The sequence below is a fragment of the Xiphias gladius genome, chromosome 1 (assembly GCF_016859285.1).
Source record: "Xiphias gladius isolate SHS-SW01 ecotype Sanya breed wild chromosome 1, ASM1685928v1, whole genome shotgun sequence".
Classification (NCBI taxonomy): domain Eukaryota; kingdom Metazoa; phylum Chordata; class Actinopteri; order Istiophoriformes; family Xiphiidae; genus Xiphias; species Xiphias gladius.
The window spans coordinates 19929776-19955732 of record NC_053400.1 but is presented as its reverse complement, the minus strand read 5'-3'; the positions used below and the strand labels follow the sequence as shown (position 1 = coordinate 19955732).

The 25957-nt window shown below is 38.8% G+C and overlaps 1 protein-coding gene across 1 annotated transcript in view; it reads right to left on the bottom strand.

The window, feature by feature from the left end:
* Positions 1 to 16118: 16118 nt before the first annotated feature.
* galnt18b (UDP-N-acetyl-alpha-D-galactosamine:polypeptide N-acetylgalactosaminyltransferase 18b) overlaps positions 16119 to 25957 on the bottom strand; it is a 78120-nt gene continuing 68281 nt past the window's right edge. Inside the window, exons 9-11 of the mRNA XM_040131312.1 lie at positions 24555 to 24650; positions 21244 to 21408; positions 16119 to 16265 (exon numbers count right to left, since the gene is read on the bottom strand). Of these exons, the coding sequence (XP_039987246.1) occupies positions 16119 to 16265; positions 21244 to 21408; positions 24555 to 24650 (408 nt within the window). The remainder of the gene's footprint in view (positions 16266 to 21243; positions 21409 to 24554; positions 24651 to 25957) is intronic.

Below are 25957 nucleotides of genomic sequence, written 5' to 3'. Positions count from 1 at the left end.
ATATATCCCCATGACGCTGTAGAAGAACAAGGTACAGGTAACCCATGGTGGGAATCACTGTAGTAGAGTATATACTATACCATGTGGAAAAAGGTCCTAAAATCTACATTTGCACATGAATGTACACAGCAGAAAGCATACCCACCTTCCAGCCTCATATGAAATGATTTTCTGTCATCACTAAATGCATGATCAAGGACAGGCTTGTTAGGTTGGTGCATAGGCAATAATCAATATCAAAGATTCAAGGAGACGCTGGCAATCAATTCCCCGTCTTCAAGCTCAGAATATCAGGGGGCCCGTTCAGTATTCTCATTCTCATTCAGTATCATGGGAAGAGGCTGAAACCTAATTATTTCCCTTCAGAGTGTAGAGTCAACATGAGCCAACATCAAATACTATTTACTCTCAAGAAATTAATGTCAGGGAGACAAGTAAGACTTGTGTATTTAGGATTCATTTTGGACAAGACAGTTTTGATTTACCTCTATTAATATCGGTAGCCTATCAGCTATTGTACTTCTGAGAAGTAATCTCAGAACCTCAAGGTAATGGATGGTAGTTATTACCTCAAAAAATTGCCTTTTGGATTGTCTGCGTGTGTACAACAATAGTGAGTAATAGAAATACAGTATGTTTGAAAGAGTTCAAAAAGAAATAAAGCTCTATGTTGCGAATGAATGACTACAACTACAAAGAAACTGTGGAAATATTTGAAAAATAAAATGGATACTTGAACAAAATATTTATTGTCAAGCCCACAAAAATTATTTTTTTCAATCCAGATGTGGTATGATCTTCTTTTCTCTGACGAGCTGGTGACATCTCAAGTCATTAAACACTGTTGTTGATATATTTAGTATTCTAAATATGCAGAAATCCTCAATCACAGTAGAAGCATCTTGTTTGGTGAGATGTAAAAAAATAAAACTGCTGTGGATATAATGAGTGACAAACATGTCATTTGAATTAATCCTTGAAGGAGGACACTATGATGGTGTCGCACAACATGTAGCATCCTTCAGATCAGTGCTATTATTGTGTGTTGGCTTCACAATGACACTATTATGGAGGCAGGATTTTGTGTCACTTTTGATAGCAATCATGTAAATGCTCCAGACCCTTTTGAGTTTAGTTAGCGCAACACACGGTTTGACAGGATGTGAAGTTGTTACCAGGCACTGTGTTGTGCAGTTGGTGGGGTGTGGGGCTGACTTGTCTCATCACTTGCGGTCTGATTTTGTGGATGTTCTACGCCTGCAGATATCCACGCAGTGTAGCAGGGAGAAAAAGTAAGACTGCTGTCTGTATTTTTACAGAGAGGGGAGTGGAGACAGTTGAAAGGAAGCCCAATTTCACAACATTTAAAAATAAGGAAGATTTTGTCTTTAGTAGGAACAAATTGGCTGGGAGCTGAGTGCCATTAACAGGGTAGGAGAGTCAGAAAGTATGGAGAGATGGACTGACACATTGTTGTTTTTGAGATTTGAGATTTATTGAGATTTATTGACAATAACAAAACTATAGTCGCCAGGCTTACCCTTTAACTAACTTGTGACACAGGGGCTGTCACAATGGAGACAAAGTGAAATCTGAGTCATGCTTAAACTGGATATGACACATGGTAATCTATACAGTGGCTTTATGGTTCATCATATTTATCTAACACCCCTCATGCACCATCTACCCCGGCTTATAACTTCATTTTGTCACCATCTCGATTTTCAATACTGGTATGGCATCTAAAGCTTCTTTTGAAACTAAGACTAAATAAATTAATGTAAACTGTAAAATAAAAGGATTGCTGACATACAGGCAGCAAATCGTGTTGCTGTTACTGAGAAACTAAATGCATCTTGTTCCTGGTAATATTAAAAATAAACTTACATCAGACTAATCCCTCTGCCCTCTGTTGGTGCTGGAGCTTTTGAATTGGGAGGGCTGTAAATCTACTGGGACATTATGGTTTATAGATAATCAAACCCTTTTTACAGCACTGTGAAACTAATGTAACTGAAACAACAGAGCGCAAACATTTTGGTACAGAAAAGTGGCTCTCATTTGGACACTACGCCCACCCTCTTGTTGAAGAATTGTGTGAATAAATGTCTTCTTTGTTCTTCTTTCATTGTCCTCCTCTGTTTTACTGAACATAACTTTAAGGCATGATGCTAGCACTCCCGTCAGTTTTATTTCTTCTTTACACCCTTTTGCTGCTCTGTGATTTTCTGTTCTTGTTGTGATGTTATATCTTTTCTTGAGCTCTCAGGTCATTTAAAGACCAGCAGGCGCTTCAAGCAGGGTAAGAGCACAGTTTCCACCAAAAGGGCTCTAAGTCCTGGACTTTTTGGAAATGACAGTTTATATAATATATCTGACAAGCATGACAGTTGAGTGATATTTGATATCTGCATGTTTTTCTCAACAAATATGCACTTTTTCATTCAGGCCAAAAGGAACCATATCACCTTATAATCTTCCTCATATTTGATCTCTGTCAGGGCTCATGTGCACATGAAAACACTGTAGCTCCATCAGACTCGGCAGCTCTGCTCAGAAATGTCTTTTGAAAATTTCTGTTTCTAATTTTAATAGGACAGCTATTTCACATCTCTTTTGCCGAAACAGTATCATTATGTAACCATACGTTCCCGAAAAATTAAAAAAAATAGTGCAGAACATAGCTGGCTTGGGGACATTTTCCATCATTTCCCTTTATTTTGCAACACACTGCCAAACGTACAGGGTGCTGTTTTTCAGTATGAAGTTTCAGTCTGAAGAATGCAGCAAGATCAGAGTAATTTAACTGCTGCTTTGTGCTAATTCCTCACCTCCACGTGACCTTTCAGTTGAACTCAATGTTTACTCTATCCTGTCCAATAAGAAATCTTAATTACTCGCTCAATTTACGTATAAATATTCAGTTAAATGTAGATGCCAAACATGTTCAGAAGAACAAGTCTATAAATGTTTTCACCGGAGTAACAAAAGCACAATTGTGAGGGAACCTACTAAATGTCTACCACATAGCTTGAAGTACTTAAAACAAAACATGAGCATTATTTTGTCCTTCGAGCGATTTACAGTTCATATGAGCTCAAGGCTGTAGGCTCAAGTGGCAATGAGTAAACATAACTAAAAGATTGACTGTGTGTAGGAAGAGATTTGCAGGCAACCTTGGCAAAATGAAGACCATGTTAGTGTACACGCTAATTATAGTGCTGGGCTGGGCAGTATTAGCAAAATGGTAACTAAGAAGAACAAGGTGTATCTTCTTCTAAGATGAGAAGCTCATATTATGTATCATTCTGAGAAAAGCAAAAACCCACATTCATCTCACTTTTACTCACTTAAGGACATGCTGAAAGGTAAAATTCATCCCTGTCTCACTGTACTGATTCTGTTTCCATAGAGACAATTTCCAATCAGCCCGTTCATGACACAAAGCTGCAACAGTTTGCAGTCTGTAAGAGATTACACAAACTGCATCCTATCAGTATCCTGCTACCTGGCACTAGACCGGTCGGCCACAACAGTAAAACCAGTTACCAGTTATAATGTTGTAGCAAATTGAAATATATGTAAGTTATACACTTTCTCATTCTTGAATTGGGAAGTGACATTCAGCATTAGAATTTTAATGTGGCAGATGGTTGCGGCGGAGCAAATGTTTGGAGCTGTAACTTAACATTATCGTCATCAATGATTAACCTGCCAGTTATTTTCTCAGTTGTTCATTTTATAAAATAGTGGAAAAAAAATACTCCAGTGCGTCCAGTGCGATGTCTTCAGATGTCTTGTTTTTGTCTTAAGTATCTAACAGTCCAAAACCAAATAATATGCAACTTATCATAATGTTAAGACCAAGAAAAGAGGCAAATTCTCACATTTACGCGGCGGGCATTTTTGCTTGATAAAATAACCAATTACTTTTCTGTTATGCAACTAATTGATGAATCCACTAATCACTGTAGCTCTACTAATTTGACCTATTTTACATACTGTTTGGTGGTTTAATCTATAACACTGCATTATTCTTTATAAGCTCTTAATATGTCTCGAATGGAAAATCTTAATGTGGTAAATAACGAGGAACTAATAACGTCAGATAAATGTAGTTGAGTGAAAAGTACAGTAATGCCCTCTGAAATGTAGTGAAGTAGAAGTGAACATGAAATGAAAATACTCAAGATAAGCAGAAGTACCTAAAATGTGCACCTAATTACAGTAGCTGCGTAAATGTACTTACTTTCTACCACTGGTCTTCAGGCTCAAATGAGAAGTGTGTTTGTGAATTTAAATCTTAGCTGGTGCAGCCTCAACTACAGAGAGTCAGCAATGCTGAATATTGTTGGGCTGATTCTGGAAAAGATGCATACAGAGGTGAATCTGCCCATTTTTTTTTTTTTTTTTAGCAATTTATCTAGGTCACAGCTACAGTGAAGTGAGGAGAACTGTTAGATTTTGTCCCTTCAGCATGACCTGACCGAGTCTGCCCCGTTGTCTCCTTCCACCAAGGCGCGATTTTATTTGGAGCTCAAACCACCTCAGCTGGCTTATCTCAGTGTGGAGGAACGCTGGCTGGATGCCAAGGTCGACTGAAATTGCAAATTCCTCATCCTGTCACTCAGAGTATGACCCGCTCCCTTTCAGAGGCATCTCATTTCAGGTGCTTGTATAGATGATGGTCATAAAGAGGACCAGTCAGTAAATCAAAAACTTTGATTTGTGGTTTAGCTCTTTCTTCACTACCAAGGTCTGATACCAGTTTGTGTGGTGCTTGAGTTGCATACACCAGGGCTATCAATCACACAGTTCTTCTTTCCCCTTTTTTCTTGACCCTGGGTGACTCCTTGTGGTGACACAATGACAATGAGCAGCCATCATGTAACAAATACTGTCCTTTTTTATGGGTTTGAGTGCATAGCGAACATATGGTCGTGGCTGTTTCCCCTCATGTTCTTTTTTTTTTTTTAACTGCCAGAGTTCATTAGTTATCAAACAGTTTCAGCATCTAAAAATCTGTCACATCTCTTCTTTCGGGAAAACAGGATCAGAGTTGCTCACCCCTACGTGTCATGCTGCTCACGTCATTTGTTTTCATTGTGGATGGCAGAGTGAGAAGCATATTAAAGAAGTGATTGTTAACGGACTGTTTTGAGTTCTCCCAGATGACTCTCTGGCCCTTTTTACAAATGGGGCCAGAGAGTCATCTGAAGTGTCCAAATTTGTTTTCTGGGTAATGAGCAATCTGTGCACACCCCTTACTTTTGCACCTAGTATTTTGGACATCTCTTGTCTGCATTTTGGGTTCTTGCTTTGTAATTAGATTTTGTTAAATTCATTCATTAAACAGATTGATTTTTTGGCCAAATTAAGGAATACTAAAGGTTACTTCCCTATTTCTTTTTAATGTAACAAACAGAGAGAGGCGTAACTACATTTAATATTGAGTGTCTTTGATGTTGATGCTGCCACATAGAACTTTGAAGCCAGCGTTTTCATACTTTACAAAACATCCACGGCAGCAAAACTGTGGTTATTATCAAAGCCCGTTTTAAAACATGCTGAAATACTGTATTTAACTACCTCATCTTATCTCATGTAAACTTTGCAGATATGTGTATTTGTACATTAAAAATACAATTTATTTTCACTCAACAAAAATGAAGACTAAAGGCCAGATTTGGATACACGATAGCCTCCTGCTCAAATTCTGGCTGATGATTGCAGTTGCGGAGTGTCTGCTTGACATAAACAGCAGCTAATTACATAATTACTGCCTGGGACTATTCTCTGCAGATGAAGGAGAGCTCAACGGCACCTTTCCGTGTTGGATTTGTCTGGGATCAGCAACTTCAGTAAAGAAATTAAAATGTAGGTGACTGATTATGAAACAGAAATAATTAACAACACTCAAAAATATTTACCAAAGCGACAATTAAGTCATTTGAGCATCTTCATAAAATTGTAGTTGTAAAACTAATGCAGTGTTGACCAAATTTCAAAGGGAATGGAAAAGAGATTGATGACATTAAAAGGAAAGATTTCTTCACACAGAAGTGTTGCTGGCATTTGATCTAGACTGCAGACAAGAGCTGATCTCTTTCTGAACCTCACTCCTGCACATCCTAGACCCTGTCTCTCCTTTGTCTTTCAGAAATGTGTCCCATCACAGTCATGTGCTGACAAATGTTTTATTGATATATCTCAATTCACTTTCCAATTAGCACAAACCTTAGCTCAGCTGCATGAAAACATCGATATGAACTCATCCCCTGCGCTGAGAAACCTGTCTTGTTCTTGCCTCCGCTGAGCTCCACTGAGTTTAACTAATGGATCCTCACTTGTTACAGTCAATGACTCTAGCACCTGACATGTTCAGAAATTAGCTGCTTGCTGATTGATATTTTGGGAAATTTGCTTATTTGCTTTAGAGAATTAGATGAGAAGATCGATACCACTTGCAGATCTGTCCTTAAAATATGAAGCTCCAGCCAGCAGACGGTGAGCTTAGCCTAATATGAAGACTGGAAACAGGGGGAAACGGCTAGCCCGGCTCTGGCCAAATGCAAATGCAAGTATCTCTAAAGCTCACTAATTAACAAGATATGGTTTATAATGCAGCCTGCGATTCACAGGGTAATTTCGGTGTATGAATAACGTATTAATAAAATACTGACTAGTTCCAGCTGTTACTTAAATGTAGGTATAGTAAGAGAAAACATGCATTTTAGGGGAAAGGCGAAATAAATTGAAATCATTATTTTTGTAAATACAGGGTACAGTGGTGGATAAGAAAAATGGTGTTAACAACGCTCTTATTGTGCAATTAAAGAGGAGAAAGTGTGGAGCAGGTTTTAATTTATTTCTTCTTTCCTCAAGATTGCCCCACTGTTACTGCCTTGTTCCCTGTGGTCTTGTTTTCTTCCACTGTACTTAAAAGTGGTCAGTATTTTTTAGTACCTGATTCATACAACAAAACTACAGTGTAAATAGCAGACTCAGGCCCTGTTTTGTAAAACAGGAAATGGAGTTTTTAAAGGTCTGTATAATCCATAAAACAGCTGGTCGGGGCGTGCTGTTTCGTGATCGCGCCATGGAGTGAGGGGAGAAGTGGTTCAAAAAGTAAATATCACTGAATTGTCAGATAGAATTCTATTTCTGAGTTTCAATATGGCAAGCAATCTGTTTTCCGTAGCTTATCTAGTTGAGTTCTGTAAGGACATTCAGGAATAGACTATTGATGGATTTTCTCCTGCAATATTCTGAGGATTATAGTTTATTGTGTTGTGTGCACGCTCGATAAATTCAGATCCAGGTGGTGATAGAAATGAGCTGCTCTCCTTCTAAAGCACATACCATTAGAATATTGCTCTCCATCTGCTTGACAGATGCCATTTGTCAGAAATAATGGATATTGCATCGAGGTCAGCATGTTTGTTCGGAGCTCCAAAAATCAAACAAATGATAATGTGAAAATGACATTCAAAAGGGATTCAAATGAAAGATACAAATCAGTTATTCCAACTTAACTGAGCTAAATTTTAACATCAAATACAGTTTTGCTCTTAAACCATGCTACACATTTGTCTGCGAATTTGGAATCAGATCACGCAGCTGTATTTTTTTTTTTCTATAACAGGTATCAGTGTGTTATGATGAACCCATCATGTCCAGAGATGTCACTCACAACATGGTGCGCTGCCTTCCCCAAGCCAGTGTAAATGCCCAACTTCCACTTCAACAGTAATGCACCAGGTAATATACAGGTAATGAAACTCTTAGGGCTGCAACTCGTGATTATTTTCTTTATTGATTATTTTTTCAATTCATAGGTTCATTCTTTGCTCTACAACCGTAAGTAATAGTAAAAATAATGCCAAGCACAACTTCTCAGGGCTTCTGGTAACATCTAACATCTAAGCTGTTTTTGTCTGACAGTCTAAAACCAGAACATGTTTAAATTACAATGTTATAAAGCACAGAAAAGAAGAACATCCTGTTATTTGAGAAGCAGGAAGCAGATGATGTTTGGCATTTCTGATTGATTAAAGACTTGATACACTTATGTATTATGTTATTACATTATAGGTGTAAGCTGCATTTTACTGTTATAGCTGGTTGAGGTGGCGCTAGTTTGAACTTTGTTATGTATAGTGGGGTATGATAATCCAGTGGTTCTCAACCCAGGGTTCATGCCCATTCCAAATGATCACAAAAAAACTAAATTGGGGGTCTTGAGATAACTAATTGGAGAGGAAAAAAAGAAAACTAAATTCTGCTACACAAATATATGTTCATTATTTTTTAGTTCTCTCTAATTTTTGCTTTTTTGTGAAATATTGGATATTTTTCCATAATCCATCAACAGTCTCAAATAGTTGCCATCTGATAGGTTCGGAGGGGTAAAGAGTCACAATCCAGGAATGTTGGAAACCACTGGTTTAATCTTTAACAAGACAATAAGCATATAATATGTTTTTATGTAAAACAATAATCTGAAAAGTAGTTAATAACTGCGGGTGTCGATTATGTTTTGTAAAGTAAAAAGTACAATATTCCCTCTGAAATGTAGCCTAGTAGAAGTATAATATAGCAAAAAGAAGTAATTGAGAAAATGTCCTTACACTTACACACGGGACAAGGAGCAAGCTCGACAGGGACAAATAGATTGATGGACAGATTGTGTGAGATGTGTGTAGAGAAGCTGGCATGTCATCTGTCTTATCTGCTTTCAGGAGTACAATTTCAGAATAGCACAGGCTTAAAAGTGACAGTAGTCACATGTTTTTAGGATTCATGTGAATCCAAAAAACAGATGACACAACCACTCTTATGTCTATAATCTGCATTAAACCAAAAATCTTTGATGCACATGCAATGCCCAGCTCTTTTTGTTTACTTAGACAAACTGAAATCTCTCACAGAAATCTAAATCCAGTGGGAGAACAGAACCAGGATAATCTTTAGCTTTGGAAGCCTTCATGATCAATTCGTCTGTACGGGAGGATCCTGTATCAAATCGAGCTCTGTCTGCAGGAGGACAAGAATAGAAACAGAATTTTACTCCAATGCTCAAAAGATGTCATTCTCATTGGTGCTGCAAGAGCAGTCGGGAAGAGTCTAAATCCAGATTGATGGCGTGTACAGGATGTGAGTTCATGGACTTCAGCCTTTTCTTCTCATTTAGATGAAAGTGGTGGCCTGAAATTTATCAGGTCAGCGGTGATAGCGGTGGGCATTGTCAGTGAGCAGTGATAAAGCAGACTATTGTTGTAACAGTCAAATGACTACACATAGATATGTGCCTGTCTAACCTGAAGTCTGTATGTGTGACACAGATGGAATCAGCCTTTGAGGTGTAATTAAACTTTGATTAATCCATGCTGTCCCAGACTCTCGCTCCTGTGCTACTTGACAAGTATTCTGTCTTCAGAATAGTTGTACATACATGGTTTGAACCCTATCTCACTGGGCATTCCTTCCATGTGTTGTGGAAAGGACAAATGTACCTATCCCAACCCCTCCCCACATGGGCCCCCCAAGGCGAGGTGGTGGGGCCCCTTCTCTTTGCAATATACACCATAATACTGCTACACATATGACACCCAACTATACCCGTCATTCCCACCAGACGACTCTACGGTCTCAGCACGGATCTCGGATTTGCTCTATACAACATAACAAAAATCAGGCCTTACCTGACTCATTACGCCACCCAACTCCTGGTACAGGTCATTGTTATCTCTCGCCTTGACTACTGCAATGCCCCTCTAGTGGGACTCCCCTCACGCACAGTGAAACCCTGGTTTTTGATCAGCCTAAAAGGGCACATGTCACTCCACTGCTCACTGCCCCCCGCTTGCTACCCATGGCCACCCAAATCAAATTCAAGTCACCAATGCCTACAGAGCGACTTCTGGGTCTGCACCCATCTATCTGAACTCAGTCAAACGGGCTTATGCTCCTTCTCAGCCACTGCGTTCCTCCAAGGAACATCGCCTGGCATTGCCATCCCTGCACGCAAGGCAATCACAGTCCAGAGTGTTCTCGTTTGTGGTTCCCCGATGGTGGGATGAGCTACCAAATGTTTTCAGAGCTCCCATAATAAGCATATTCAAAAAATTTCAGGACCTTTGAAAAAAGTGAGTACGGGAGTGATTGTGTATTGGTGTATTATTAAGTCTCAGTGGCTGTATTTAGCAACAGTTATAAATTAATGAGGCATATATTCATTAAGACTGAATTCATTTCCAAAATCCAAAACAGGTGCTTAGGAGTTAGGAGAAATGATTTGGGGAATAATTTGTAGGGGAACATCAAGTCATGAGTTACAGTCTCCCTCTGTCCCTTATCTGAGGTTTGAGCAACACAAGTTGTTGCAATACCAGCAGAGGTTTTCATTCAGAATAATATATATTCAGCAGATTTGACTCAGCTTTTACTTAAACTATGTAAATCAAAATTATGATCTGATTGATTCAGTGGCAGCTGATGCCTGCCTCAGAAGAGGAACAATATTCACCAAGACTTTCCCCAGAGGAAGACAGATTTAACTTGAGTATGAAGTCACTAAAAGCTAAAAGCAAATAGACACCAGATAATACAGTCAATACCCATTTTCACACTTTAATCTGATTTGTAGGCTTCCTCATGGTGCCTCATCCATCACTGTCAAATGCCAGTTAAACTCTAATGGATAAAATGCCACAATATCTACAACTTCTCACTTGTTAACACTTACTGAATAAAACATGTATAGTGGGATCCACACTGCTCATGCAATGAGCTGTATGACTTTTAAAAATCTTTTTCCAGTGTTAATGGCTTAGTTGACTAGCAGATACAGAGAGCTGAAATACTGTATATAGTATTTCAGGCTCATTGTTGTAACTGTTTCGAACACAGTGACTATTAAGGACCTGTAGTATTGAACTGGGAAACAGAAAAATAGCATGTCTGACAAATTCATGCAAGTAAAGATTTTAAGGGTTCACAGATCAACCTTTGTATCAACAATCAGTCACAAGATTATGTGTATTGTGAAATGTGTTGCTCGTAGTGTTGAACCCACAGAGAATTATCCCCCTATTCTGCAGCTTCCCGCTGCTCTATGTAGCGTTTTAACTTCTATAACTGCAGTCTGGGATCAAAAAGTGTTACTATGTCAGTGTTGTGTTTACAACCTGTTGCGCCTCCAAACAGTAATAAATGCAGCCTAAGAGGTTAAAGAAGTAACTCATTTATCATTCGTCCTGTTGATTAATTAAGCAACTTACAGTGGACTGTGGAATAAAACTGCATGATTTCATTTTAGTCTGTAGTTATGAATCAGTTTTCGCATTAAGATTATTAGCATTTCTATTTTCATACAGTAATTAAAATACTTTGAAAAGTAGTGCATTCATTATTCATTTATTGTATCTGATAATATCAAATGCTGTCTAATTTCTTGTGATTACATTTTAAATTATATAAACTGTGTGACATTAACAATTTCCTGGAATTATCTTCACACTATCAATTATTATCAATACCAGTAACCTGCTTGAGAGTGAAACATGTCTGCCTGGCTGGTTACAAATGATTTTCCCCTTGCTTTCGGCCTTTTCATTAGAACCTCAGGCCTCCACTCCATTTTTCCCCATGTCGAGAATTTTATTTCCGCTGTGGCAAATCCCTTCCTCGCTCTTTTACTTCACTTACAGCACAGACAGATATTCACAAAAACAAACAGATTTGTCAGCTGGTTGATCTGCATAGGCCAATGCATTCAAGCGTGACATAAAAAGGGCAAAGATTAAAGTTACATCTGCATCTGAGGGCAATTACATCCTGTCAGGTCTTTTCAGTTAATATGCTCACCTATGGTCCAACGCCTGGAGATATCTGAGAATATGCAGCGTAGGACTTGTAGCCATGGCAACGCAGCCACAGCTGAGATTCACTCTCACAGAAAACAATTAACAGTGACATTTATCCACATGTGAAACATTTTGGCTGTGTGGTGAACAGTGATTTCACACCCACACGCATTGTTCTGGTAAATCTGTTTTTTTTCCCTTTAACATTCCCCTTAACACTGTTGGCTTGCTTTAGACGGTAAGCGAGGATTCATTTCATCTTTGGCAGGGTATATGTTTATTTTCAACTGCTTAGACTATTACCTGTTTCTGTTTCCGTGTGGGTTGTCCCATATGCCCCGTGGTACTGACAGCTTCCCCTCAGGTTCCTGTGGCCCACCTGGAGGAGAGAGAACAGAGAAAGCCGCCTCTCTGGATCCTGCGGGAAGTTCAGATATTCTCACTTCTTACAAGCTTCTTCCTTTTTCCATATGGTATTCAAAACTCAGCTGAGTCCCCTGATCACATTGTGAATTCTCCCAGGAATATATTCCTCTGTGTTTTTGTCTCTGCGTCAGGGGAAGGAAATAATGACAAGACATGAGCCTTCTCCCACATGAGGCAAAAAGATGAAATATAGAGGTAGAGAGGTATTCACAGATACATGGGGTGAGAGAGGGAGAGGGAGAGAGCGAGACAGGTGACAGATTTTATTTCAAGGAATAGTTTGACATTTAGGGAAATACGCTTATTTGTTTTTTGTCGAGAGTTAGATGAGAAAATTGAAACCACTCTAATGTTTGTATGGTAAATATTTAGCTACAGCTAGTAACCAGTTAACTTAGCTTAGCATTAAAACTGGAAATGGGGGAAACAGTTAGTCATGCTCTGTCCAACAGTAACAAAACCTGCTTACCAGGAGCTCTTAAGATCACTGTTTAACATGTTATATTTGTTTGTTTAATCTGTACAACAAAACAAGGTGTGAATATAACATTTTGCCTTTTTATAGGTTCATTATGTGCTGTATTTCTCAGCTAGGACCAATAACTTTCCTGGAGTGTGACCCAAAAAAATGTATGACACATCAGCCCCATAACACCACAAATTGTCATTTTATATACTTCGGTTTTTGTACAGATTAATTAAACAAAAAAGCTATAACGTGTTAATTGGGGAGTTTTAGAAGTGCTGGTAAATGGATCTTGATACTTTTGGTAACAGCCAGGCTAACTGTTGCCCTCCGCTTCCACTCTTTATGCTAAGCTAAGCTAATTGACTGTGTGTATATATATATATATATATATATATATATATATATATATATATATATATATATATATTTATATATATGTGTGTGTGTTTGTGTGTATTTGTCCTGTTATACCCAGTAAGCACCTTAGTGATACCCCAAATGTCCTCAATAATTATACTGATCTACATACAGCTATTCTACACAATAGCCAGTGTTTCAAAGCATGTTTAAGAAAAGTTTCTTCACTTAGTGTAACAAAGCAGAAAGAGTTAAAAGAATTTAACAAGGAAAGCCACAAAACTGTTGGGAATAAAGGAGTAATATTTTTTCCTGGACACATCTTCACGCAGGGAAGGATTTCTTTTACCCAGCAGCAAACATCACGTTTCCCACAAGTAGTACACAGCGCCCTTTTGGTCCATGTAGTTATTACACATTTCTGTTATATACAAAGCAAAATCAAATCGGTATATTGCCGGCAAGTTTAAATTGAAGCACTCGTCATAAAAAAAACTCTCTCCCCGTGACAAATTGCTCATTTGACTACAATTTTCATGACACTTGATCCAGAAAGGAAGGAGATATACATGTTAAAAGTCAGCATTTAATTCCCATAGTTAGGAAAATGATTGTAATTTTGCAAGTGCTAGACCTCAAAGGCAAGACAGACATATAATCATCCTGGCTTCATCGAAATCAGGACAGCGCTTTTCTGATATATTGCATGTGACTTGTGCACAGCTCCGCAGCTTCATCACTGTAGGATACAGTTGGATGTATCGTTTACTCCAGATTTACAGGGAATTTAAGTCTCTGCGGTGTCCTTTGTGCCAAGCTAATAAAAAAATAAACAAAACTTTTTCAAGTCATTTTATGGCACAAGATGATGTGCTAAATCAACAAGGGTGATAAATGTATGTATGATAATAGAATATTAAGCAAAAGTATATACACAGATTCCCTATCTACAGTCATTTTAAAGTTGAAAGTATTATTTGGAGAGTGCCCCAGCAGGCAGTCAGTACGAGAGGTCAACTAAAAGAGGATGTAAGTACAGTAATATGCATGGGAATACTGTTTTATTGAATTTCTTTCATTCAGAAGTTTGAGCATGCAGAGGCGCTCTTATTGCATATATTAAGATGTGTTAGTGAGGGAGGTCCTTTTGATGAAAGTGGGTTTCCATGTATATTTAATGCCATGGTTTGCCGAGCTCCGCTTGAATGTGGATGGTAATGAGGACTGGCATATTGAAATCAGGCTGTGCCACTTGTCTCCTCCCCAGGTGCATACAACAGTCAGAGCAGAAAGCCACACTGTTTCTCAGCTTCTGCCCCTGCATTTGTCATTACACACTGACAACATCACTTCCTTAACCCTGCACTTTCTAAATGCTGTATGCGTGCATGTACATTAGTCTGTATGGGTGTACATTATTCAGTAAAAGGCCCCTTTTGAAGGCCAAATCTGTGGTGGCTCTGACAGTTCGACACTCTGCAACTTAAGAGAACACATGCAAATAGACGTAGCACAAGCACAAGAAGAAAAACATCCCCAATTGGACAAAACGGCATAACAACAATTGCTGCCGATACAAACAAAACAACCAAATTCAGAAACCACAATCAAACAGAAATGCACTTAAAGGATATGTTCGCAATTTTTTGTGTCCATGGATTTTGTCCATGAATCACATTAGGAAGGTATCTCTTAATAGCCAGTATGAACAGGAGGAGCAATTACAGTGAACAAAACCTGTTTTATATGTTCATATGGACACCTCACTGTTGTTGTTGTAAGACAGACGTGAAAAATCTGAACTTATCCTTTAAGTTGACTATTGCCAGTTGTGCTGGAAAATGATTTGACAATTTAAGTTTATTTCAGTTTTAACATTCTGAATACAATGAGTCACATATTATTGAATCTTAAATAGTGTGTGTGTGTGTGTGTGTGTGTGTGTGTGTGTGTGTGTGTGTGTGTGTGTGTGTGTGTGTGTGTGTGTATGTGTGAGTGCGCAGCGTACAGGCTAAAACAGCTCATATCATGCTAAGTCATATGTAACTCCATGAGCCACAAACCTGGGTGTGATCAGTTTTTTTTTTTGGTCCCCTGCAAATGTCTTTTGTTTTATCTGTATTTGCTTCGGTTTTCTGTATTTGTTTGTGCTGTCCGAATTTGCTGTGTATTTTATTTTGGTGCATTTGTGTTGTCAAAATGGTGAGGTGAAGAGGTTTTCTTCATTTGCTTATGTTTTATATATTTGCTGGTGTTTTCCTTATTTGCAGTATATTGAACTCTCGGTGCTGATCAAAAAGTTTTGAAAATCCAAAATCTATTTGAGATTGACAGCAGATTCCAGTCCTTTCAATTTCAATGACAGGGTGACCTTTTTTGTTAAGATTTAAATAACAAATTGTGCCTTTAACAACAAAAGAAAAGAGGCACTTCCACTCAGTAGTTTACATCAGTTATTTTACTGATATATATTACAAATATTTGAAATATTTACATTTAGAAAATTATCTATTGTTTTCAGATTGATTCCAACATTTTCCCACAACTGTAAAGCTGAATCGCATAATAAACCTACAAACCTGAGACACTAAAATAAAATAATTACAGCAGGGACAGGTTCAGAAAGCTTGCTACACAGTAGCAAATATGAACAAAGTACAAAAACATATTGAACCCATTACATCTTTTAAATCAACGAAAATCTGGCTGCACTGTATATACAACAAAATATACTAAATATACTACCTTCTCACATCTGCAAATATCCACCAGCTATGGCTGATCCTGTAGGCAAATAAAATGTTTAACATTTATGATGTGATGTCAACTGCTCATCAGAGGACATTGTGGTGCTAAAAATGAATGTGCTCAACCACTCAGCCTTCTTCGCCTTTCACACACGCCGACAAATGCGTACACATGTGCTCACACACAAAAATAAACCCCAACTTCATCCAGTCCAGTGTGCTATTCACGCAGGTGTTCCTTTCCGCAGTCGATCATAACGAGCTGCTAAACAGCACGTTTGTGATGAACCATTTCTGTCCGGTGCATTTCTGCAGAGCCAGTTGGTAGCCGAACTCATTGTCGCTGCTCGCTACAAGCTCTAGGCATCTCTTTGATTTCCTGTTCTGAATGGATCCTCCCTGAAAAGATAAAAGCAGGCTGGTTAAAACTGTGCTGCGCTCCCGAAGAACAATTTGTGTGCACAGAATAACTCGCCTCCTTTTAAACCCAAACTGCTGTGAATGGATACGGATGTGAGCGGCCAAAGCACCCTAAGCTCCGGGCGTTTTGGGCTGGTTCACACTGCCATCTTCACTGGGCCCACCAGATAGCATCGACGTGAGTTCAAGGCAAAAACAACAATGCAATTGCCCGTGTAGTCATTAGCTTTCATCCGAGCAACGCCAAGATTGTGAGAGAATACACAGGATGAATAGACTGTATCAAAAGAGTAAAAAAGATGCATACACAAAACGGACAGATGAACAGAGACAAAAACATCTGTTACTGAGGTGGAAGAGAAACTGAAACAAAGGAGCCCTCATATCAAGTTTCCAAACATTACAATATTGTGTAAAATCAATTATTTAAAAAACATTTAAGTCTTTGATTTATGGGAAAATGAGAAATGCAGTCCAGACTGTAAGTATTTGGACAGTTACACATTCTTTGTTCTTCTGAGTTTCCCCACTTTCAGTTTGAAATAAAATAATGGATACTACATTAAAGTGCCAAGACTCAGCTTTACTTAGAGTGGGTTTACATCAATATAGAAAAAAGTGTGTGGGAGATATAGGCCGTTAAACACATAGTGGCCAAAGTTTAGGGGTTCGAAAGTAATAGACACAAAGTCAAACAAAAATCCTCATATTTAATATTTTGTGGAAAACCATTTGCAGTCAATCACTGTCGTAAGTCTTTTGCCCACAGGCATCAGCACACACTTTGTATCTTCCCTGGTGATGCTCTCCCAGGGCTTGACTGCAGCCACCTTCAGCTCTTGCTTATTGCGGGGTCTCTGCAATCCAATTGCTGACTTAATGTGTATCTGTCCAATTACTTTTGAACCCCTAAACTTTGGGCACTGTGTGTCAAAGTGCTTTAATATAGTATCCCTTATTTTATTTCAAACTGAATGTGCTGAAGCACAGAGCCTGAAGAACACGAAAAGTGTAACTGTCCAAGTTCTTATGGTCACGACTGTATGGAGCCTGAAGGAAGAGCAAAACCCTTAATGCAAAAAGAAAGTAAGGTACAACAATTTACAAACTTTAATATGACATCTGTTGCCAGAGTCTGAACAGAGTGAGCCTATCAGCTCAGCAAAAATATTCCCGCATGTGCTGATGAAATGAGGCAGGATTTTCTCATCACAGTATCAGGGCTGACAAAGGGCAAATGACTGAAGAGGAGACTATCAACACTCAGTACAGTGTGGGGAGAGCTGTGAGGAGAGAGCTGTGAGGCGAGAGCTGTGAGGCGAGAGCTGTGAGGAGAGAGCTGTGAGGAGAGAGCTGTGAGGCGAGAGCTGTGAGGAGAGAGCTCTTTCCAATACTACTAGAGGAATGCAGAGCGATATGGGAGCAAAAAAGACTTAAGAATCGGACTGGATGTACAGACTATGAGCTAAATTATTCTTTCTGTGTTTCCACAAGAGTTTGGCCTGTTTCTGAGGTCCAAGAGACATTTTTTATAGATAGTAATAACTGTTGGAAGTAGGCATTTATGGAACAATATGTAGAGATGCCCCGAGCCAGCCCATAAGTGTGATCAAGACATTAAACTAAAGTGTGTCAGCTGTATAAAACCAGATCCATTTTAGATCCTTTGTGTACTGAATCTCCATTCTGGGTACACCGGCTTTGGGCTGAGGTGTGTATGAGTGAACCGCAAAGATGATGATGATATTAGTTTAGAATATTTTATGATGTGATAACAACTACACCATCTCCATGACAACTGAGCAACTCCATGTGCTGACGAAGCCCACAGGACGTGGTTGAAAGCTCCGGAAGCAGAGCTATTATTTTCTTATGCTGCTGTTTGCAAAGTCAACAACGAACCTTCAAGCTCAATCATTATGACATTCCACTGAGAAACGAGAACATGAAGAGGTAATTTCTATATTTATTTTTATTTTGCCTATAAGGTTTTAAGTGTAGAACATAACCCAAATTAGGAGAGACTTCAACACTTGCGAATGAGATGAAAAAAATGTTACTGATAAATGTTTAGATGCAGACACAATTTCCACAGGACTTGTTTTCAAAGACTGGAAAGGGTCGCTTGTGGATTAAACATGTACACTATAGAAGACACAGTCCCAGAACACTCACACAACACGCTCATGTGCACTCCGAATGACAGGAGAACAGGGAAGGCCGATAAAGAGACAGACAGGGCCAGGAAAAACGTTATACTTTATGGATTTTTTTGACGGTCCACCAGGATTTGTCCCGGTATACCCTATGGCCAGTACAACATATATACTGTATATACTGTATACTGTAACGATTCCCTCCCAGCCTCCTACATACAACCGTCCCAGAGCAACACCCCATAAGCACCACCACACTCAGTAACACATACAGTACATGCATCCACAAATGCATCCTATGGAAAGCCACCACGCTCTGCGCTTCGTAATCCAGACAAAGAGCCCACAGGGTGAATTTTATGAATGGAAGTGAATGGAGGAGTTGCCTTCCCCTGCAGTTACACTCTACCCGGCATTTGTGAAACAAAATCACTGAAGTGAAAGTTCTGTCACAAATCTACATTGTTATGTATCCTCTCCCATTTTTAAGTGAATATACTGAAATCCTGGCGCTTTCTGAGTGGGTATACGGCATATACCTGCGTATCGTGTAGACTACACCACTGTTTAAGTCATATTCAGAGATGGCCGCATGCTCTTGGTTGGTGTGTTCTAAGTTTCAGGTAAGACACTTGTATCAAAAAATTACAACCTTTAGGAATAAATAAAAGTGCTTTGTTTTTAGCCCGACCTGGATGCTCTCTCTGACAAAACTTATGCTTATAAACTTTTGACAGAACCAGGTACCATCTTATAGTTTTATGCCACAGTACATTTTAAATACAGAATGACTTAAAAGGCTAGGTGTTGATTGTAGAATCCCAAAGGCTGCACCAAATGTAATCAAATGTTTATTTGCTAAAGGAAGCAGTTGGTCCTCATCATGTAGGTATTTTCTCTTGCGAAACTGAAAAGTACTGTCTGAAAACATTTCCGATAAAACATAAACCTAATTTTTGTGTCGCTTATCTTAGTAGGTTTTCTAGTGTGGCCTCTTCATCCCATTGTGGTGTTCTATGCCATAATGGGCTCATTACTGCCCCGTGAGGCTGGACGGCGGGAAAATCGCAGTTGTAGTGGGTGTTTTTTTTTCTCCCGACAGCCACAAGGGGCAACAATGAGCCCCTTATTTTCTACACTCGAAAACTTATTTTGACAAGCGACACGAAGGTGAGATGGATGCTTTAATTGAAGTTTTTTTTAGACATTTTTTGGGCATTTACAGGTGAAAAGACTTCAAGGACGCGGATTAACTGTATGTCTGGTTAACTGCTCCGTCCCTGTTGAAGTGCTCTTTTATGGGAGCTTCTGGGACTGTTTTCCCACACCATAGATGAGACACTTGTCTTGATTTTGTCTGAGGGGGAGCCCACAGTGTCAGACCTTGAATCCCCCTTATTTAGAGAAGTCGCCTGTTCCAAGAATTGGGTTTGCTGTGTTATTTGGGTAACTGGCTGAGTAAAACTAGCTTAAAAATTTAAAAAAAAAAAAAAGAAAGGAAGATGTGGGTGATTATTCAGAGGTCTGGAACGAGGCCAAAGTAAAACCCAAAATCCCTTCAAATCTGGAACATTAAGTGATAAAAGGAGCTGCTCTGGGTTTTTCCTCAGCCAAGTTATCTATATAACATCTTGCTGCTGCTCCTTAAAACAGCCTCCAGGAGTTGGCTAATGAATGTATATGTGAGCCTATAGCATAGGGGAAGGTTGTTATTTGACTTAGGATGCTATGATTTGCTAGGGTTTACATTCAATTTATTATGCTATATAAGGAACAATAGGTATTTGTTACAGCAGAATAAGAAAGGCATCACCCACACATATCCACAAATCACACAAGCAAACCAAACCATACTGTCCCACCCACTGAACATGTGTTTGCTTTCCCAATCAGCACCTACAAACTCATGACTAATCTGTACATGCAAGCACACATTTCATTCCGTTTCACGAACCAAGGCTGATCAAAACTGTTTAGAGGTTTCACTGGAAGGACATTTCCAGTGAGAGACAATAGATATTAAAAACATTCTCAGTTAATCAGGTACTGTTCAGAATGTTGCAACATTTGAACTAAAAAAACAAAAACTTTCTCTGTCTCTAATTTGTAGACTGCTCTGTTCAGTAATTGATGCCAAATTTCAGAGACCTGATATGCTCCAGCCTTGCTGTTACGACCTCATCCCACATATTGGATTATACAAAGTAAATAACCACATAAGTTCAGTGTGAGGAGATTTGACACATGAGTTCAAGCATGTAAAACCTTTTCACATTAAGTGGCCATTACACTATAAAACCACACAACCTGTAGTGGCAGTCCAGAGGAGACATGGTCAAAAGAATATATAATATGAAGCACATATGGATTTTATACGTATTTGGTGAAAAGAGGAACAAAATCTACAATTAACACTGCACTGAAAGCTTAGCAGACAACACTATGAGGCCTTTTGAGCCCAAATCAAAGCATGCTGGAAATCCAATTCACCCACTGTCATGGGGCATGTCGTGAGGTGGCTTCTTGTTGTGTTAAAACAAAGTTTGAAAACACAGAGCTGCTGATGAAGAAAGACAATCATTTAGTTTCAATGACTCTTCATGTCTAAATGAGTTGCAGGATTTAGGGGAACTCCGGTCAAACAGTTAATTAAACCACTTGCATGATTAAACGCTACCTCCACGGTTCATTTTTCTGTCACGTTTGACAAATAACCATAACTACGGCTGAATATCAAGAGCAAACTGAATGTTAACCGTGTGTCTTCCGACCACGTGTGGGGCTGTGTCATGTGTTGTCACCTGAGTGAAGAGCCAGTGGAGCTTCATGCGTTTGGCTGCTGCATAGCTGCACTCGATGAGGCGAGGTCTGCTATTCACATCCACCAGGCACTTGTTGTCGTCGTCATCAACGGTGGGACTGAGGAGCCCAATGTGCAGCTGCTGAGCACTGGTGTAGTACACATTCTGCAAGAAACACCACATTCTGCTGTGAACAAACTGTGTGGCTCTGTATACTGAATGTTCAGACAGCTGGGCTTGACATTTAGATAATGGCCCTTCCAGAGCTGTATTTGACCATACAGGTAATAAATTATGCAGCAAATGAAACTTGTTCTTGCGTTGTCTTTACTATGAGAGAGACATCTATGAGGTTGATTTACATACACTAAATATGTGTATTTATACAGCTATCCTGACGGAATGGAGGACAAGGAAAGACAAGGCAAGGCGCACAAAAGAAAGCTCATGATTAATTCAGGAAGGGGAAGACAACCCGAATAATTTTGCACTCTCTGATGGAATCCTTCCCAACTGCTTTTTGGAGGGCAGTTGTTTGCTCATATTAAGCTGAAAAAAAAAACTGAAAATCATTTGCAAAAATGATGCAGGAGAAGCCTGTGTGTATTCACAAAGAAAAAGACTTAGTGGTATAAGCATGAGAGAGAGAGGGGAGAGAGAGAGAGGGACATTGTTGATTTTATTTACAACACGGTGCTTAGAGTTTATTGGCATAACACTGGCTTTAGTTTTGTGTAGTGCACACAGAGTGATAAGCTATGAAAAAAACAAGGATTTACTGTATATGATTATATGAAATCGCTAATTGGTGCATCTTACAGCAGTGGAAAAGAAGTACTTGTACTTTACTTAAGAAAACTTTTACTTCACCTTTTGTAACAGCTATAATTACTGCTTTACGGATTTTACAGAAAAATATAGGATAGGCTTGTGAAAAACAATGCATTGTTAAAGCTCAAACCGGTGGCTCTAAAACAGTTTGGCCTGTGACCCCTTAAAGAAAAACAATGTCCGGTTTGGGGCACCTTCGCATGCCTGTGATTTGTTAGCAGTTTTACCAAAGAGACAGTTAAACAACTGTTTGAGACATCAACTTATCCATATTATATCCATATTATATCCATATTATATTTTCCCTCTTTTCTCTCACAGAGAGCAGAGTATCTCACTACAGTATATACTGTATGAAATAGTCAAAATTAGCTCCACCTCGGTCAGCCACAACAGTGAAATGTTAAATAAACACTGATGCATCTTCATTAACAATCTAATAATGTCATAAATAATAATTAATCAATTAGAATGGCCCGTTTTCTGCAGAACGAGTGCATTTACTCTTGACACTTTTAGTAAATTTTGATGATAATAGTGTGCTTCTAAAGTAGAGTTTTTTTTTTTACATCGTTTTACTGGTACATTCAATCAAGTAAAGGATCTGAGTACTTCTTCCACCAATGGCAGCTTCAACAAACTTTTAATGAAAACATAATTCAAGGGAGTGCACATTAATTGGTTTGTAGAACCAAAATGATAATTGGGACCATGGAAAAGTTTCTTTTCTGACTCAGTTGCCCCAATATATTTTCTTTTATTAAAATCAGAAATCAGGGCAACGTTTCTTATTCTGCTGCCTGTCTTACTTTTGCTCTTCTCCTTCTTTTACTCTAATCTTATTTGTCTGATAATGCCCAAGCAGCCTCGTGCCTCCTTCACACTAGTTGTTTAACAATCTGACAAGTGTGATTTTTTTTTTGTTTGTGTTGCTCATTTATGGAGCGGCGCGGGCTGCCAGGCTGTATGTGTTTGAGGTTCCTCAATTGTTGCTGTGCTTAAATCGGTATGTTTTATTACTGCTTGGGCTGAAGTGCTGTAATATATGTTTGCTGACAACATGCTCTTGTAAAGTCAGTTGTTGGACTGTAAGCTTTGTAATACTCTTCCTTTCATGTGTGCCTCTGCAATTTTTCTTTCAGCACATGATGCACTGCATTTACCGCAGCACCTCAGATACAAAGTCTAGCTTTCCCAAAGCACCATCAATGGAAAGTAGCTGGCACATACAATGGCACATTTCGACTGACTACAGCAAACATTTGCAACAGTCTATGTATCTGTATCATTATAGAGAAAATCCAGGGGCTAATTCCTCTCGATGATTTAACACTGAAACATAAAAATAGAACTAGATTTGTCTTGCAGAGAATATCCCTAATCTCATTAAGAATGCTGGTGCAACTCCAAGCCTTTGTTTGATATGCCTGGATTTATGAGAGATTTATAGCATATAACATATTTATAATTAGCATGTTTTAAAGTTATCTAGGTCTCAGAAACGGCTGCAGAAGTTGACTTATGAGTATTTTAAGGAAAGGATCTTAATAAGTTTATACAGATTTCTCATTAACAGATATCTCATGAATCAGCTTTAATTTGCATTGAGGTGTAAATTTCAATACAGGCGTAAAGTGTTTGAAACACCCAATAGAATAATTTGAATTGAGAGGGATAATGTGAGATCAAGCCTCACTCTATAAGACAAGTTTACAACTATCACAGCAAGGTTAAACAATCTCTGAAAACAATCTGCTCAGACATAATGGGACGGAGGGATCGATAGAAGCTGGAGGAGGCTGGAGAAAGTAAATGATAATTAGCTGTGCTAACATTTGAAGACACTTAAACTCCCTGAGATTTGGGCTCAGATATATCCTGAATAAGTAGTCCATCTTACACTTATAAACATTGATGAAAATCACATACAGTATAATAGGTAAGCAGCTGCCTTGTTTGCCTGAATCGGAATCTTTTACTGTTTTACTTTATAACCTTTAAATGTCTATGTGATAATAAGAAAATAAACCTTTTGACATTAAACCGAAGAAAGGAAGAGACAGACACAAATGTTCAAATCTTCTAAAACGACTTAAAAACAGAATTTCACACTGCGTTTAGTCAATAATGTGGTATTTTATTCTGAGCTGGATTCAGTTGGGACATGTCAACCCTAAATGGAGCTGTATGAAAAATGGGGATAAGTTTAATATGTATTTTAAAACATCAAGGACTGTTTCTGTAAATGGCAAAATAGAAAACTTGATCATGTTTTATGAGATAAGGCTACTGAGTTTGATCCAATCTAAAAGCAGAAGAAAGGCGAGTCATTTTTCTTCTTGATGGAAAAGGTTTTACTGAGGAAGAATAACCCAAGATGGAAATAACATATAGAGGTGATATATTAAATCTGGCTATACGCTTCATGCTGCATGAAACAGTTGTGCAGAGAAAGAGAGAAGGCTCAGGAGTAATCTAACCTGAGGTGTCATCCCGTGACAGAGATACAGGATGGGGACATTGTCATTGTCAGGCCCCTGGTCCAGACACAGATCATTCTTCAGAGAGTTTTTCAGCTGACAGACAAAGAAAAACACACATAGTCACAAACACAGGCACACATAAACAGACGAAGAAACAAAAGATATGGTTTGTCAGGAGTTAAAATCAGTAATATGACAGTGTTCACCTGCACAAACTGACCCAGCTATCAACAGGTAAAAGTATGAATCGGATTAAGTTGTTCATGTGAACTTTTGATACCCTGTGACTATGAAAAATTGTGTCTAACTCTGAGCACGCACACCAGCAAGATGCAAATCAGTGTGCACTTCAGTTTAAGTCTATTACAATTAAAATAAACACGTTGCACAATTCCTTTCTAAAACACCATACTTTATTCACCCTGCCAAATGTATTGACAAAGGCACAAAGAACACTGAAAGGAAAAAAATGGAGGACCTTCTGTTCCTGCTGATTACATTTTCTCTAAGGACAGGATTTTTTGAGAACAATTAGAAAGTTAGTTGAGGGATAGATGTGTTGAAGGCCCTGAAAACCTGTTTTCTCAATCAGCTTCTCATTATAAACGATGAGGTCCTTAGAACCTCATCATTCTGAACAAACTTAGAACAGTTTTGTTTTTTCTATATTTCTATATTTTTCTCTGTGCTCTTTTCACTGATTTAAAGTGGGTGGGGCCACATTCACACAGTCCTGACGAAGCACATTAGCTTTTGAGAAGTTTTGAGTCCCTAAGGGTAACTACACCCTCAAATTCTGCTGGAAGCCTCTCTCCCAGAATTTTTAAAAAATGTTCAAAATCACGGCTACATAATGGGTGACTGGGTGAGGGTGAGGAGGACCTCGCTGACTATTTTCTCAGTGTAGCGCTGACAGACTTTTAGCACGGTTAGACAGAACTAGCCAGCCAATAGAGGCTACTGTCAGACTCCTTAAAGCCTATCTGTTATAAAGTGGCGTTTAATACGTTTAACAAGTGCCTGAAACCGACCTTGTTTGTAGTTCGAGGTATCTTGTCAGCAGTTTTACTGACATTTCTTTTATAATGGTAGTCTATGGGGAATGGTTTTTCGGCTGCAGTTGATTTTTTTTGCTACAATACTGAGAGCGGTTACTGGTAAAAATTGGCAGCAAGTCTGGGTGGTGATGCTGAATCCAGCTCTCTTAATACAGCCATACATAGACCTCAGACTCTTGCTATTACATCATGGTTAGGGAGGGGCCAGAGAATTCGGCCAAACAAAAATATTACAAATAAAAATGCTTTTTTACTAGGCGAAATTGAATTGAGTGACTTTAGATCCCTCAAAGTCTGCAACTTCGCTGATGGCTAAGACTGCGGTTAAAAGCCATTTGACCT